The sequence below is a fragment of the Pan troglodytes genome, chromosome 9, assembly GCF_028858775.2.
Source record: "Pan troglodytes isolate AG18354 chromosome 9, NHGRI_mPanTro3-v2.0_pri, whole genome shotgun sequence".
NCBI classification, from domain to species: Eukaryota; Metazoa; Chordata; class Mammalia; order Primates; family Hominidae; genus Pan; species Pan troglodytes.
Genome location: NC_072407.2, coordinates 38,144,300 through 38,159,751, shown reverse-complemented (window position 1 = coordinate 38,159,751; position 15,452 = coordinate 38,144,300). Strand labels below are relative to the sequence as shown.

Sequence of the window (15,452 nt, the reverse complement as noted above, 5' to 3'; positions counted from 1 at the left end):
CTTTCCTTTAGGCTCTCGGCCTGGAAGGCCAGTTATCCTTTTCCACATTAGTCCCCGTGCCAGATGCCAGGTGGCTAGAGCTTTCTCAACAGAACCAGCCCAAGCAGGAAGCCCCGGCCTCTCCCTTTCAGGCTGCCTTTCAAGTCCCCTTTGCAGGATCCAGATGATGTTTAACTGGAACCAATTGTTTGTAGAATCAAGGGCATGCCCCCTCAGGGGCAATCCCCTGAAATTGTCTATTCCAGCCCAAGGGGCTTCCGACCCCACCCCCTCCTCCAGGCCTGCAGAATGGCTGCGGGTGTTGTAACAGGCCTCAGATAATAAGTCTACATTTTTCCAAGGTGACGGTCACTTATTTCTGCCCCTCCCCCACCTCCCAGCCTCAGCGGCCCCCTTTGTGTCCCGTCTCCTGGTCATCCGGAGTCCTCCGGGACTGCCGGGCCAGATGAGCAGTGGAAGCACTGAAGCAGGCCGGCATTAGCCCCGCTTGGCGAGGGGGTATGGGGGGGTGACCATTTAGTAACCTTCTTTGTTCAGGCTTCTTCAGGCTCTTCCCCTTCTGGTGACAGCACTCATGGCTGGCCTATCTGAATTCATTTCGCAAGTGACATTTCCTAAGACAGCCAAGCTTTACAGATGTCACTCTGTCTGGGGGCCAGATGGTGAGGTGTGGGGGAGGCATGCCTTTTCAGGTTTGAAGGAGAACCCAAGATCATGACCATAAAATGCAAAGACCCAAGCGTGTGTTTAGGAACACACGCTTTGCAAATAAAGAGGCCTTGTCCAAGGATACAGAGATATTATACAGAGCCAGACAAGTCTGACTGCAAAATGCATGCTCTTCGCTGCCCAAGTGAGACTCCTTTTCTAGCTTAGGTTGTGGTTTTAGAACATGGCCAGTCCTGGCCAAGTGTGGTGGCTCATGCCTCTAATCCCTATACTCTGGGAGGCCCAGGCGGATCACTTGAGGCCAGAGTTCCAGACCAACCTGGGCAACATATTGAGACTCCATCTGTACATAATTTTAAAAATTAGGCAGGTGTGGTGGTGAGCACCTTCCCAGCTGCTTGGAAGGCTGAGGTGGGAGAATGGCTTCAGCCCAAGAGTTCAAAGCTGCAATGAGCTATGATTGAGCCACCGCACTCCAGCTTGGGCAACAGAGCAAGACCCTGTCTGTTTTCAAAAGAACACCACAGCTAGTCCTTATTGAGTATTCTTAGAGCTGGCATGTAACTGAACTTGAGCGGCTCCTCTAGTTAGATCTGATGAGTGCCCAGAACCCAAAGAGGCACTTGCTATGTGCCAGGCACTGTTCTAAACGCTTCCCATTCTACCCCACCCACTTCTCACCACAGCCCCGTGACGGAGGTGCTATTCCTACCACTCAAATTTTGCAGAAGTGGACCTGAAGGGCAGGTAGGATGAAGTAACCTGCCCAAGGCCACGGTGAGCATCAGGGCAGAGCAGTCTACCTCCAGAGCCCTCACCTTGCACCCCAGAGCAGAGCCAGCCGGGGAGACTTTGGGGGTAGAGACACTAAACAAAAGCTTCCTTACCTGTAGGATGATATGCCTGGACAACTTGCACAGTCCCATCCAGCTCTGACCATTTGAGCATGTGACTCTGCTTCTGGCCACGGTCTAAGAAAACCCTCTTTGAAAGGCAGGTTCAGGCACCCACCTGAGAAAATAAATAAAAATTATTTTCATGCCCCCTCCCTGCCTCCAGCAAAATTTCCTACAGACCTAACAGAGGTCTGTGGCCAGGAAACTTCAGTCCCAAGAAACGAAAGGCCCCTAGGCTCATGTCCTGACAGCCTCAGTGACAAGCCTCAGCAGCCCTAGGGTCACACACAGAACCTGCTCTTCTCCCTGTGGGGACGAGTCCTAGGAGCTGTATATGAAATACCCTTAGGCTGAGAAGTTACCGTTTCCTTCCCTGTCCTTCTCTGAACCTAGACAACGTATCGGGGCTGCAGACTCATTAGCCTGGATACCATTAAACAAACATACCAAAGTATGTGTAAAGCCACCAGGTTACCTCTGTTCCCAACAAATGGAAGGGACCAAGTGACCTGGAAGGAGCTGGGAAGGAAATGAGGCAGTTCTAGCTGGCTTCCAGACACCACACCAAGCCCCTCGAGGTGACCATAGCCACCTGCCACTTCTCCCGCAGACTCCTGGGCTGGGAAGCCCTAGACACACTGCTCACCTTTGACCTTGATACCAACACCTTCCAAATTCCACCAGGCAGCCAAGACCCACCAGAAGAAACATCCATGTACGTGGATTTCAGAACACTCACAGGCAGCTGATCTTTCTAGAATGTTATTTATTAAAAATAGATTCTCTATCCTTCCCCTCACCCCTGCGAGCAAAGTGGCCTTTCCCAACATCTTTTCCCAAATGGATGAAACAGGTCTTGAGGACGCAGATGTGGCATTCTACATAAACTACAGGCTCAGGCTTTTCTGGGACAGTGGGTCTGCTGGAGCCAAGAGTGGAACAGCACAAGACAACATCAGCAAACCCTGGTGCACCTAACCGTGGGCTGCCATGGATGCCAGGACGGACTGGAGTTCCTCCTGCTCCAGGCACAAGTCCACAAAGAGAGACCCAGCGGCCCAGCAGCAGCCTCCTGGGCACCACCAGAAAGCGATGTACTTAAGGGCCTCAGGCGGTCGAGAGGCAACGTGGCTTCCACATGTGTGAGAATGAGACTAAAAAGCTGGCTCAAAGCAAAATATGAACTTATAGGAAAGGAGGGCCCTGGACTGGGCAGGAAGAGAGAGACTCCTGGCAATTCTAGAGATGGCAGTGCCCAGCCATCAAGTTCTAAAGAGACCCATTTGGGAGTGACTCTGCCTTTAGCCAGGTTGAGCTCACAGACACACAGGCCCAGAGGCCGAATTCGCGGCCAGCTTCCAGGTGTGCTGGGGCCTCTCGTTGCTTTTAACAGTCCAGCCAGAGAGGGTTCAGTTAGTGAGAGTATCTTCCCATGATCAAACACAGATGGCTGAGTTTCTCTTCACTATTTCTTCCGCTTCAGTTTCATATCTTTTTTGTTCTTTGTATCTCTGTTCTTCAACTTCTTGCTCTGTTTGGGTTCTTGTTTGGCCTCTAACTTCCTTTTCTTGTCACTAGAGAAAAATCAAAATAGAAAGAAGGAAATATGTACAGATCTGAACATCTGAGACTGCTTTAAGCTTGCTTTGCTTTGTCAAAAAGGGTTTCCACCGTCTGAAACTTGATGTAGGCCACCCAATTGGACATTAATGTTCTCTGCAAACCTATTAGGGGGCAGGCATTGTGCTGGGGCTGGGGACACACCATACAGACCAGTTCCTGCCCTGACCCAGCTCTTAGTCTGTGGAAGAACAAATCTTGATCTTAACACCTGAAATCCGGGTTCTCCTCAGGGTGCAGTACACTCTGCTCCCCTCTCCCAAGACAGACCTAAGGCACCACAAGGATTCCCCACCACCACTCTCACCACTGCAGTGACTCTGGAAACTAGACATATTCATCCCAATGACCCTGAAGACAGTCCTTAATACAAGGCATGAGACTCCAAGGAAAACCCTGCCATACTTTCTGATGTGCTACTATTATTTTATTTTTCCTATAAGGAAAAAGAAGAAAACCCAAACAACAGTAACTCAGGTGACACCCTGCGACAAGCCCCTGGATTCTTCATTGATATCCTGGCATAGGAATCACTCAGCAAATGGCCACCTGCCATTAAGAAACTTACAGGTTAAATTTTGCTCTGGGAACAAATACTTCCCTATAAGGAGACCGTGAAGAGTTCAGTCCAGAGACCATTAACATCATATGAATGAAGTACCTCTCAAAGGAAGAAAAAGAAAGGCCTCAGAGGATTTAATGATAGCTACCAGTATTTTTAGCTCACAAAGTTCAAGCTTTCACATTTACTCAGAGCCATCAAGCACATGAACAACCACACAACACTGGTTTGTTGGGCTCAAGAGGCTTCTCACTACCAGCAATGGCCAAACAAATGGCAGGAAAGGCCAAGCTCTGCAGAGTGAGGAGCTGAGGCCGTCTCCACAGCAAGCACGCTCCCCGGCCTTTTGTTCCAGTCAAGCCACCGTGCTCAAGGCCAAAGCCATCATGGGCCCTGTGCTACATTTGCCATACTGTACAAAACAGAGACAGGTCACACCGACAGTGGGCTTCTGTGCTGCACCACAAAGCATCTGGGAAATGAGGCCGGCATCAATGCTGGATCCTTCAAGATGCCACAGTGACTAACGGAGACTCTGGAAGACAGTACCTGATTTCTGGGATCTACATTTCCTAGAGACACAAGGTTTCCTCTTCCCAAATGTTTCCAAAATATAAGCTTTTAAGGAAACCAATAAATAGGGGATCGCCAAAATCTCACCCTCCCCATCAACCCCCCAAATCAGCTGTGAAAGCCTCAATTCCAGTGGCTCTGGGCAGGGGAGGCCTCATTGTACTCCCAGGGAAAACTGATGAAGGTTCCAGCCTAAGTTATTTACAAATGCACCACTCTGCAGATAAGAAGCTGGAAGTGAAGATTTTCAAAGAGTGGTCTAGGGACTGCTGGGGTCCCTAAGACCCTTTCAGGTGTCCACAAGGTCAAAATGTATTTGGATTAGTATGAAAACAGTTATTTGCCTTTTTTCATTTTCATTCTCTCACAAATATTCAGTTTTCCAGAGAGTATAAGATAGGACAGCAAAATAGTGTCAGTGAAGACACAGACATGAGTATCCGGCTGCCTTCTGTTAAGCCAGATATTGAAGAGATTTGCAAAAATGTAAATGTAAAACAATGCCACTCTTCTCACCAAAATTTTTATGAAAAAGAGTATTTTTCAAAACGACTGAGTCCATTATTACTGTGAACAAATGAATATTTTTTAAATTTCTCAGTTTTTCATTTATTTTCTTTTTAAAATTTTTTTGCAGAGACAGGGCCTGCTATGTTGCGCAGGTTGGTCTTGAACACCTGGGCTCAAGCGATCCTCCTGCCTCGGCCTCCCAAAGTGCTGAGATTACAGGCGTGAGCCACTGCACCTGGCCAGTTTTTCATTTCTAATATGGGAAATTTCCATAGATATAACCAACAAAAGTCCTTTGGGGGCCTTAATTGTTAAGAGATAAAGGAACTCAAAGACCCAAAACCTTGAGAACTGCTGGCTCAAAGGAAGGACAACGTAACAGTTAAACCTATGGCCTTGCAGTGGAGAAACCTGGACTTGATTCTGGCTCCGGCTCTCACTAGCTGTGTGCTTCTTGGGAACTTAACCCCTGAGAGCCTTGTTACTTCATCTTAAAGCAATGACAGTAATAAAACAGCCCCCTTATGCTGTCATCCTGAGGGCTGAATGATGAAAGCCCATAAGCAAGTCTCAGCCAGTGGCAGCTTCTGGACTGTTCCCTCAAGCCCTTCTCCCTGACAGGCCCAGTGCCCTGGCATGGCTGACAAATACAAAGAGTGAAGAGATCCATGCCTAAGAGATGGCCCTCCTGGTCTGTGGGACATGCACTGCAAGGGTAATGGCCAGGGGACTCTCAAAGGGAAGAACCATGACTTTTCTGTCAAAGCTTTTGCTCCAACCTCCTATTTTCTAGTCAAAGTTAAAGAGAAGCAGAGAGGCCAGAATGCCTCTTCCGCCAGATGCACATCAGACCCTGGGCCCTCACCTTTTCAGGCTGATGATTGAGGCGTTCGGCCCAGCTTTGTTCAAAACTTCATTCCACTCTTCATCGTCCCCACGGATTATGTATCTAAAAAAAAGAAGGGAACTATCAAAGCCTGCTAGAAAGAAGAGGGGACTGCTTAAGAGAAAATAACGACAGTGACAACATTCTTATCAGACACTTCCTGTCATGAAAGCCAGGCTGAGCTGTGTCAGCATTTGAACAGCAGAAAGGACAGAGGGGACAAGCGTGCAGGAGGGCCAAGAGACATGGCATTTAACTCTATGGATAGAAGCTCCACAGGAGCGAGGGTCACCAGGCCTGCTGGCAGGGGTCAGTGAGGACAGTCCTGCACAGAAGGCAGCCTGCCTGGCTCCTCCCACATGACTCTCATTAACATCCACCAAAGAAGCTTCCTGTCACCCCCACAATCTTCTCACTCACTCCCACCTCTAAGCATTTGTCCACAAGCCCTTGAACTGTGCCTCTCCCCTCCCTCCCTTCTCTTTCAGATTTAGCAGTCCTGGCAAATCAAGGTTTTGATATTGCAAAGCTGAGGGCAGAAACTAGAGCTCGATTCTCTGTCCAAGGACTCCTGGCCACCTCCACCTCACATACCCAGCAGCCACCATCACTAATGACCCAGAAACAGGACTACAGGTCACAGAGGCTCAGAGACCATGAATTCTGGAGTTATTATTCACATCAATCCAGGCAGTGGAGGGAGAGGCAGCACCACTACAGCTGAAGCACAAAAGGGACTAGGATCCCCAGATGGTTTTAGAGCAAGGGGTGTTTTGCTTGTTTGGTTGGTTTTAGCAGTAGAATCCTTTCTTCAAACAAAGTCACATGTAAAAGCCAAATAGAGTAAGTAACCATTAAAGGGCCTGCTCATCCAATCGGCACCCCCACTCCTGGAAGGACCCGAGGTGTGACCTGGAGCCTTGGGGATCAGAGAGTGCAATGTGTAAGTCAAAGTGGCGGCACTAGTCTCCGGAACCCAACTTTTCCAAAATTATACAAACAGGCAATTAGAAAGTCAAATAGAACTGTTAGCACCCCTAAAACCGATCCCATGAAAGACACTTTCCAGGGCACGTGGGATATGATTAGAAGAAACGTGTAGGCAGATTCTTAGGGCCCCAGAAGCCAAGGCAAAGCCTCTGCTTCCCACAAGCCTTACTCAGAGAGGTCCATGCTCTTCAGCTTCCCTACTTCCTTCTTGTGTTTCTCCTGAAATTCCTTTGCTGCTTCATCCTGTGGTTAAGGACCCATAGAGAGACTAAGTCAGAGTCAAGGATTGAACCAAACACAGGAAAAGGTGAAGCTGGGGTGGAATGGCACAATGATGAGAAAACATTTCCTTCTCTTCCGTCTACCTGCAAAAACCTTGTAGGCAGCTTTGATTATTTTAAGGTAGCTCTGTTATAAACTATGCATTTAAGAAGTCACCAAAAAAGACAAAACATTTCCAACAGATGCTGGAATCCTACATTCACAACACACACACACAATCAGTGGGAGGCACAACTCTAGGCCTGTGTGTGCTCAGACAATGCTGGGTCCGTTTGTCCAATTAAACCTACGGAATAGCACTTAGCTCAATTAGTGCAGAGGACTCTTTCTAAAGGGGAAGGGGAAGACAGTCTGAATTCACAGCCTAAGGCAACTGATGGAAATGCTGGGACTTCCGAGGCCATGAGCAGGGACATACCAGGTCGTCACTGAGGGTCTTCATCGTGGGCTCCATGACCACATCCTTCGCTGCCACCATATGCTCCTCAATGGCCTTTTCCTGAACTTCATTAAATAGCTACAAAAGACAACCAACAGAGAAGCAGAAGATGAAGGAGCAGCAGGGACCCAGTCACCCGTGACCCAGACACTTGGTGTCTTATAGAAAGGTGTGCATTTTGAAGACACAAAGCAACACTCTACAGTTTAGGAATGTGGATATTAGCGGGAAGAGTTGAAGAACACAGACTGGATATGTACCAAATTCCTAATAGGGATGCCTCTGGGAGAGGACACAGAACTTCACAGATTCTTTAGAGCTGAAGTCCTGTATTTGCATGCGTGTGTGTGTGTGTGTGTGTGTGTGTGTGTGTGTGTGTGTGATGTGTGATGAGATGCAGCAAACACAGCTAAATGCTAACATGTGTTCTGAAGTGCTGGATTTGTGTGTGTGTGTGTGACGAGATGCAGCAAACACAGCTAAATGCTAACATGTGTTCATCTCGGGAGCAGGGAGTGGGTTTGTTGCACTATTTGACAGACATCAAGCCCCTGCCCTCAGGCTGAGGTTACCTTCACAACTTTGCGGATGATCCGGTTGAAAAGTCCCATCAACTGGCCCGAGGGCAGCTCAATCTCCTTTTCCAGCTGGTCCACAGACTTATGCTGCAGGCCAATCCCCAAGAGAAGAGCCTAAAGGATGGAAAATCTGCTGGGTGGGCCTCTAGGACACGCCCTTGCCCATTAAAATGGCGCCAAGAACCAGAGTACTCTCTTGACCAAAGCTATTGGTACAAAGGTAGACTAGCACTGTGTATATTGGCATCTTCTCTTTCATCCTGTTACTGAGACCACCAAGAAATGCTGTCTTCCTAAAATCCCCAAAGTAACTTTTATCCTGACAAATACCTGCTTCACAACTACATTAAAAGTTTGGGATGTTCCTGAACCTCTGCTAAGGTGGAGTTAAGTGTCAAGGCAACGTAGTGGGGTGGAAGCTGCAGCTCTCTCACTTTGTATGGCTGGACCCATTACTCGACTTCAGAGCCCAGGTTTCCTGACCTGTAGAATGAGGGTGCCACTACCCACCTATCAGATGTATGAGGAATTAAAGGCACACAATTATGTCCAAGTGCCCAACCCAACACCCAGCAAATGAACAGCTCCACAATCCTCACTTCTCCTCCACTCAAGCAACAGATAGCATACCGACTGAGCCGCAGACAGGGCCAGGTCCCCCAGCTGGTTCAGGAAATAGATGCGAGAGATGGCCGGGATCATGTCCATGATGAGGTGATAGTCCACCATATTCCGTGAATACATCTCCAGCCGCTTCAGGTCATAGGGGAGGAAGAGTGCTTCCAGCTCCTCCCGGCTCAGGGCTGTCCACGGGATAGAGAGCTAGACAGGTTAGGTCACCCGGCACCCTCATGAGATAGCACACAGCCCCCAGGCGGCACCCTAACACACAGGAGCATCTAACAGGGCCTGGCAGCCATACCACACAGCCCTGGCCCAGAGGGGCACCAAACCTGCTCCTGCCATAGAAGGGGTGGCTCCAGGCCACATGTGGGGAGGGGACGGCTGCCACAGGACCCTTGCTCAGTTCCCATACTGAACACATGGACCAAAGAAAAGCTCCCTGTGGCCCAGGGTTAGGGGAACACAACTACACTCTTTCCCTGCTTTGTCACTTCATTTGGTGTCACAGAAAGTGTGTAAGCTCTGCCCAGCTCAAGATATACGGATTTCTCCATCAAAATATAATTGGCAAAAAAGTATATACACACACATATACACATATATGCATGCTATACCTAAATATTTATATATAAAATATGCAATAAAACTAATCTCTTACACATTTTTTGTTTTTTAAGTATTCAAACAATCTGTATGCACAAAGCACTTCTGTGTGCTGTTGGCTACAGAAGGCTAGCAGCATATTCTTATTACAATTTCATGAATGAGGAAACTAAACCTCAGAGATGGAGCACCTCACTCCCCTAGAGCACAGATGTAAATCGGCCTCCATAACCAACCAGCTACATGAACTAAATGGACACCTCTGACATTAAATTGCACAGCCAGAGTCTTACCATGAAAATGAAAGACAGCACAGCCTGGGACAGAGCAGGGGCCTGGCAAGCGGGTGGTGACCAGCGAGTGACTGCAGGCTAGAACCAGTCCCTCAATTTCCAGCCCAAACCCTTCCTAGGACACCACACCCACCTCCCACACAGCCAAGCCATTCCCAACCCTCCTCCCTGTCCCCGCCCGGCTCACCAGGCTGGGCTGGCTTCCCCATGTTCCTGTTCTGAATGATGTTCAGAGCCAGGGAAGGAGAGAAGGTACTGAACTGGTAGGAGAGCAAGGCTAGGAACCGCCGTCGGAAATCTGTGGGGTGCCATCACGCAGAGTTAGAGGTCTGGAGGCATCCCCGGCAGCCCCCAATCACCTCATTGTCTCCCCCAAACCCCCACTCCTCAGTCACCTTTCCAGAAGGCTGCAAGCCAGCCTCCCTGGTCAGCCTCATCCTCATCAGTGAGCGTCTTCAGCATGATGCACGAGTGCTCTCCGGTCAGGTCATTCTGGGCAACACAGAGGTTTAACTGGCACCAAGAACCCCCTTTTTTTGAATAACCCATCATTGATGAAGGGTAAACACTCAGAGAAGAAAGGCTTAGTGCTTCCGCAGGCCTCTCCTTCTTCCCGGGCTGGGGGTAGGCGCCCTTCTCAAACAGCCCTCGCCTTCACCTTCCTCATGTCACCTCACTTCACACACAACAGCTGCAAAGATCACTGTCCTGCAATCTCCTCAAAAGTGTCACAGACACAGAGCAGAGCTGCTGGCTCTTCTGGGCCTGCCTCTTGCTCGGGACGTGCGGGAGGGAAATATGTGCTCCTCTCAGGTAGATGCTGAACTCAGTCATTAGGGCTTAAGCTCCACACAATCCAGTCAACATGGGTTTGATGCCTCACAGCAGAAACTCCAGGGCCAAAACCTACACCTCAGTGCTGGCAGCCAGTCTGCAAGTGCAGGCTTCTTTAGGTGTTAAAATTGTGACTATTTTTACATTTTTTACTCCATAACAACAAAGCCCCACACCATAAAAACACCACCATCAAGTCACAAATGAACAGTGCGCAGTGCAAGACCACACGGACACACCGCAGACCACACCACAGCTCACTAGCTTGCGTTCTCCTTGCAGCTGACAGCCAAACTTACATCCTCAGCCTCCACCAAATGTACTGACAGAGACCCAACCCATCTCTGCAGCTCCCTGCCTGCACGGAAGCAGCCCAACACCCAGCAGTCCTCACCAGTCCCACTTTAAACCCTCGGACGGACACTGGACACTAGCTTCTGATACTGACTTTGCCCTCTCCAAAATCAAACCTCCAACACTTCCCTCTCAGCCGATGGACTCCCCTCATCTGGGAAGACAGAAGCACTCAGAAGACAATGTCTTCATCCTCCCAACCCCAAATCAGCCAGCCAACTGATGCCTTCCATTCCCACGCTCTCTGCCTTCCCTGTTCCGAAGGATGAAGTAGGTGGTCACCTCTCTTCCTGAGTCTCGAGTCCCACCCACCACCTCCTCAAGGCCTGCACTCTGGCGGTCAGCCCCCCTCACCTATACCACTAATTGCAGGATCGAACCCAGCAGCAAAAAACTTTCTCTAGAATCTCCCATCGGACAATCCTTCTTTAGCACCCATCTCCCTCCAGCGACCTTGTTTCTCTGCTCCCTTTCGCTTCCTGATAGAGTCGCCTGTTCCCCTTCTAGTTCTTCACCTCCTCTTCCCTCTGGCCAGGCCAAAGCCTCCACTCCACTGCAGCTGCTTCAATGCAGCTCACCGCTGCTGACGAATCCAATGGCCAGCTGTCCTCATCCTCCTCATCTTCTCAACAGGGCTGACTCCCATTCCCACTTTTTCACCTTGACGTGTGACACCACACCCGACTTTCTCTTGCACATCAGGGCTGTTCCTTCTCAGTCTTGTATGTGCTGTGTCCTCCTCTTCATTCCTCTAAACGTTAGGGTCCAAGGAGTCACTCTCACGTCCTTTCATTGGCTCCAGATATTTTTCATTCACTCAACAAAAGTATTTACTGAACACAAACTACACAGCAATTGCTACTCTAAGTGCGAGGGATACAGCAATGAACACAACAGACAAGAGCTCCGTGCCCTCCTGCAGTGTATTCTATTATGAATACGCTGATGGCTCCCAAAGCTCCATCTCTAGCCCCAAACTTCCCTACCTCCAAATTCCTGTAGTCAAATCAATGCCTAGTCCACATTTCCACTTGGATGTCCAATAGGCATCTCATATTAACATCAAAAAAGAACTCCCACTCTTCCCTCCAAATCTGCTCCTCCTGCAGTGAGTCCCATCTCCGACAGCACCTCCAACACCCAGTTTCTCAAGCCAAAACTCTAGGAATTACCCTTGATCCTCCTGTCCACTCTCCTTTCCCAGAATCTGATGAACAAGTCCACGTGTACCTCTGCCATTTTATGACTAAGCACAACGCATGCACCGTGTAGTCGGGGAAGAAATGTGTGATGATGTGGCCTGTCACTGAGGATGGCTGTTTCCATGTCCATCAGAATAAACCTCTTTAGAGGCACAGCCACCTGCTCAGAGCGATACAGCAGGGAGGCACTAGGGCTCTTTGCAAGGACAGGCCTGTCACCTACCATAACGGTAAACCTAAACTTCTCCTCTGCTGGATGCCTCACTCACCGGGGTCTGTCTCAGATAAACAGGAACAAATCCAGCTCGTTTCCAGAACCTGCAAAGATACAAAGACAGTAGGTCACTGTGTGTGGCCTCTGGGGAGCGGCTGATAGACACACAAGGGCAAGAGCCAGGAAGAGCACGCCACGAATAGCAGGCTAGCACTGACACCAGCTACCAACAGAGACACACAGCCCACAGAACTATTCTTTCTCAATGCCAAGGAGTGATGCCGCGGAAGGAGGGCAGGCACTTACTTGAGGAGCCTGGGGGTCAAGCCATAGGAAACACCCAGGTAATCCAGGCGCTCGGCAGGCCTCTCATTCAATTTGAGGAGTAAAGGAGGCAGGTCCTTCCGGGGAGTGATGACCTCTTCCAACAAGCTGACAGCCTGGGAAGATGCCAAGGAGAGAACACAGTCCATTCAGCAGAGGGAGAGAGACATCGTCAAGCACCCCTGCCGCAGCGCACTCTGGACTTAGCACAACAAAAACTGGGAGAGGTTTCTTGGTTTATTGCTGTGGTTTTCAAACTATGAGAACACTGGAGTCAAGCAATCATTCTCAAGTACACAAAACACCTCAACATGCATGGAACCACACTGCTTCAGACCTCTAGAATGCAGGAAGACAGCCAAAGAGTTTAGAAACGACTGACAGAGGCCGGGAGTGGTGGCTCATGCCTGTAATCCCAGCACTTTGGGAGACTGAGGCGGGTGGATCACCTGAGGTCAGGAGTTTGAGACCAGCCTAACCAACATGGCAAAACCCCATCGCTACTGGAAATACAAAAATTAGCTAGGCACGGTGGTGTGTGCTTGTAGTCCCAGCTACTCAGGTGGCTGAGGCAGGAAAATTGCTTGAACCTGGGAGGCAGAGGTTGCAGTGAGCTGAGATCACGCCATTACACTCCAGCCTGGGAGACAGAGCAAGACTCCATCTCAAAAAAAAAAAAAAAAAATGCCCAACAGATTTACAAAGGGACAGGCAGGCCCCTGTGATCCAGCATGAAGTCCAGGTTCTATCACCTGACAGCCTTAGGAAGTGACAAACCTCTGAGCTTGAACTTTTTTTTTCATTGCTTGAGACAGGGTCTGGCTCTGTCACCCAGGCCAGAGTCCAGTGGCGAGATCACAGCTCACAGCAGCCTCAACCTCTGGGGTTCAAGCAATCTTCCCACCTCAGCATCCCAAGTAGCTGGGACTACAGGCGTACACCACCATGCTAGGCTAATTTTTGTATTTTTTGTAGAGATGGAGTTTCGCCATGTTGCCCAGCTGCCTCAACTTAAATAAAAGCCCCTTGTCTAGCTCTCAAATGTACATACTATGAAAATCAATGAATGCACATGAAAGGCTGTCACAGTTACTAGTATTAGTCATTCTTATCAAGGAATGACAGAACTTCCCTTAGTCTGGTGTAGGATGAAAGAGGAGATTATAGAGCAGTGATTCTCAAACTTGAATGAGCATCAGAATCACCTGAGAATCTTGTTAAACTACAGATTACGGGGTCTACCCCAGAGTTTCTGATTCAGTAGGTCTGGAGTGGGGCTCAAGAATTTACATTTTTAACAAGCTGCCAGATGATCCCAATGATACTGATCTGAGGATCTAAAGTGTTCGGTAGGAGAAAGCAGCAGAAGAAAATGAGAGAGGGGTCCAAAGCTCTGGACTGGTTTTTGTTGATGCCCCTAAAAACCCAGAGAATTATCCTCCCAAGAACCAGGACACAGGAGGTCTGTCGAAAGATGCTTACCTCGCTGCTTACGGTGTGAATTTCCTGTGGTGTCTCAAGGACCTTTTCCTCCAGACAAGGAAACCTGCCTTCATAGTACATCTGCAGCAGCTGCAGAGCACGGCTGCCATAGCCCATCTAGGAGCAAACATGAAGGGGAAGAGGCCAAGGGAAGAGAGCTGCTCTCAGTCTAAGCCACGGTGACTCCCCTGCATTGCTTCTAGAGAACCTTCCCTCCCTGTCAAACAGCACGGGGCAAGAGAACCAATGAAAACCCTGAGTGAGGTCAAAGCAGAGACACTTTTTAAGACTGAAAGTAGTGTGACCCGAGTTCTTAACACTGGTCTAGCTCACCAAGAACAGCCACTTGAGGGTAAGGATGGCTGTGCTTTCTGGTCTCCAGATGGGCAAGCCCAAATGAGAGGCAGTTTCTGTACCATTGCCTGAAAAGGCAGTTTCTACAGCCAATTACTCAGTGAGGTGTTCTAAGAAGGTAATTTTGTTATGCAGGTCTGGTTCACAAGTCCTCGTTCTCACAAAGGAAGAGTGAGCATATGCCATCATCCTGTCCACCCACCCACCCCGAACCCTGGCTCAGTTCTCCAGAGCAGGGAAGTGCCTACACTTCACTTGCTTCTGCTTGACCAGCTTCTTATTCCAGCCACCAAGTACCCCCACCCTAAAGCACCGCCAGCAACACGGCTTCAGGGGAGCCTGAGGACACATTACCCCTTGATAATCTGGGTGAACAGCAATGCGAACGACCCTTCCACCAGAAAGACCACCAAAGTCTGGATCTTGGAACTGTGTGGGAGACACAAACCAGTAACTTAGCAACACAGACATCTTTGGACACCACCAGCTTCCCTCAGACACACCAGGGAAAGCCCGTCACCTGTTCTGACACTGTCCATGGAATCAGGTCCCCTGAAGCCTTCTTGCCTCGAGACAGACTGTTCAAGATGGACTGGCGAGAAATCTCCCCTTCAAGGCATACCTGTGGGGGAAGCAGGACAGTGCAGGCAGAAAGGCCAGCTCTGATACAGAGCCCACTCACAGAATATAGCTTGTTTCTCGAACTAGGCCAGTTGTTTCCACCCCCATGTTCAGGTTTAACCCTGACACTAACACATCCATTCCCCCCGCTCTTTTTTTTTTGAGATGGAGTCTCACTCTGTCGCCCAGGCTGGAGTGCAGTGGTGCTATCTCGGCTCACTGCAAGCTCTGCCTCCTGGGTTCATGCCATTTTCCTGCCTCAGCCTCCCGAGTAGCTGGGACTACAGGTGCCTACCACCACACCCGGCTAATTTTTTGTATTTTTTTTTTTTTTTTAGTAGAGAAGGGGTTTCACTGTGTTAGCCAGGATGGTCTTGATCTTCTGACCTTGTGATCCGCCCGCCTCAGCCTCCCAAAGTGCTGGGATTACAGGCATGAGCCACGGCGCCTGGCCTGACACATCCATTCTTAACAGGAGCTTAATTACCAGGCCCCATGTTACAGGGCAGAAGACTGACAGCCTCCTGACCCAAAAAGTAAAA

General features: G+C 49.3%; 1 protein-coding gene across 3 annotated transcripts in view; it reads right to left on the bottom strand.

Moving 5' to 3' along the window:
• Window positions 1–2,316: 2,316 nt before the first annotated feature.
• Window positions 2,317–15,452, bottom strand: part of NAT10 (N-acetyltransferase 10) — a 42,030-nt gene continuing 28,894 nt past the window's right edge. For all 3 annotated transcript variants that reach the window (XM_016920657.4, XM_016920658.4, XM_016920659.4), the window contains exons 17-29: window positions 14,810–14,911; window positions 14,644–14,718; window positions 13,936–14,052; window positions 12,436–12,569; window positions 12,185–12,233; window positions 9,921–10,017; window positions 9,713–9,823; window positions 8,636–8,808; window positions 8,000–8,119; window positions 7,407–7,505; window positions 6,876–6,949; window positions 5,696–5,779; window positions 2,317–3,139 (exon numbers count right to left, since the gene is read on the bottom strand). In XM_016920657.4, the coding sequence (XP_016776146.1) occupies window positions 3,031–3,139; window positions 5,696–5,779; window positions 6,876–6,949; window positions 7,407–7,505; window positions 8,000–8,119; window positions 8,636–8,808; window positions 9,713–9,823; window positions 9,921–10,017; window positions 12,185–12,233; window positions 12,436–12,569; window positions 13,936–14,052; window positions 14,644–14,718; window positions 14,810–14,911 (1,344 nt within the window). In that variant the 3' untranslated portion in view covers window positions 2,317–3,030. The remainder of the gene's footprint in view (window positions 3,140–5,695; window positions 5,780–6,875; window positions 6,950–7,406; window positions 7,506–7,999; window positions 8,120–8,635; window positions 8,809–9,712; window positions 9,824–9,920; window positions 10,018–12,184; window positions 12,234–12,435; window positions 12,570–13,935; window positions 14,053–14,643; window positions 14,719–14,809; window positions 14,912–15,452) is intronic.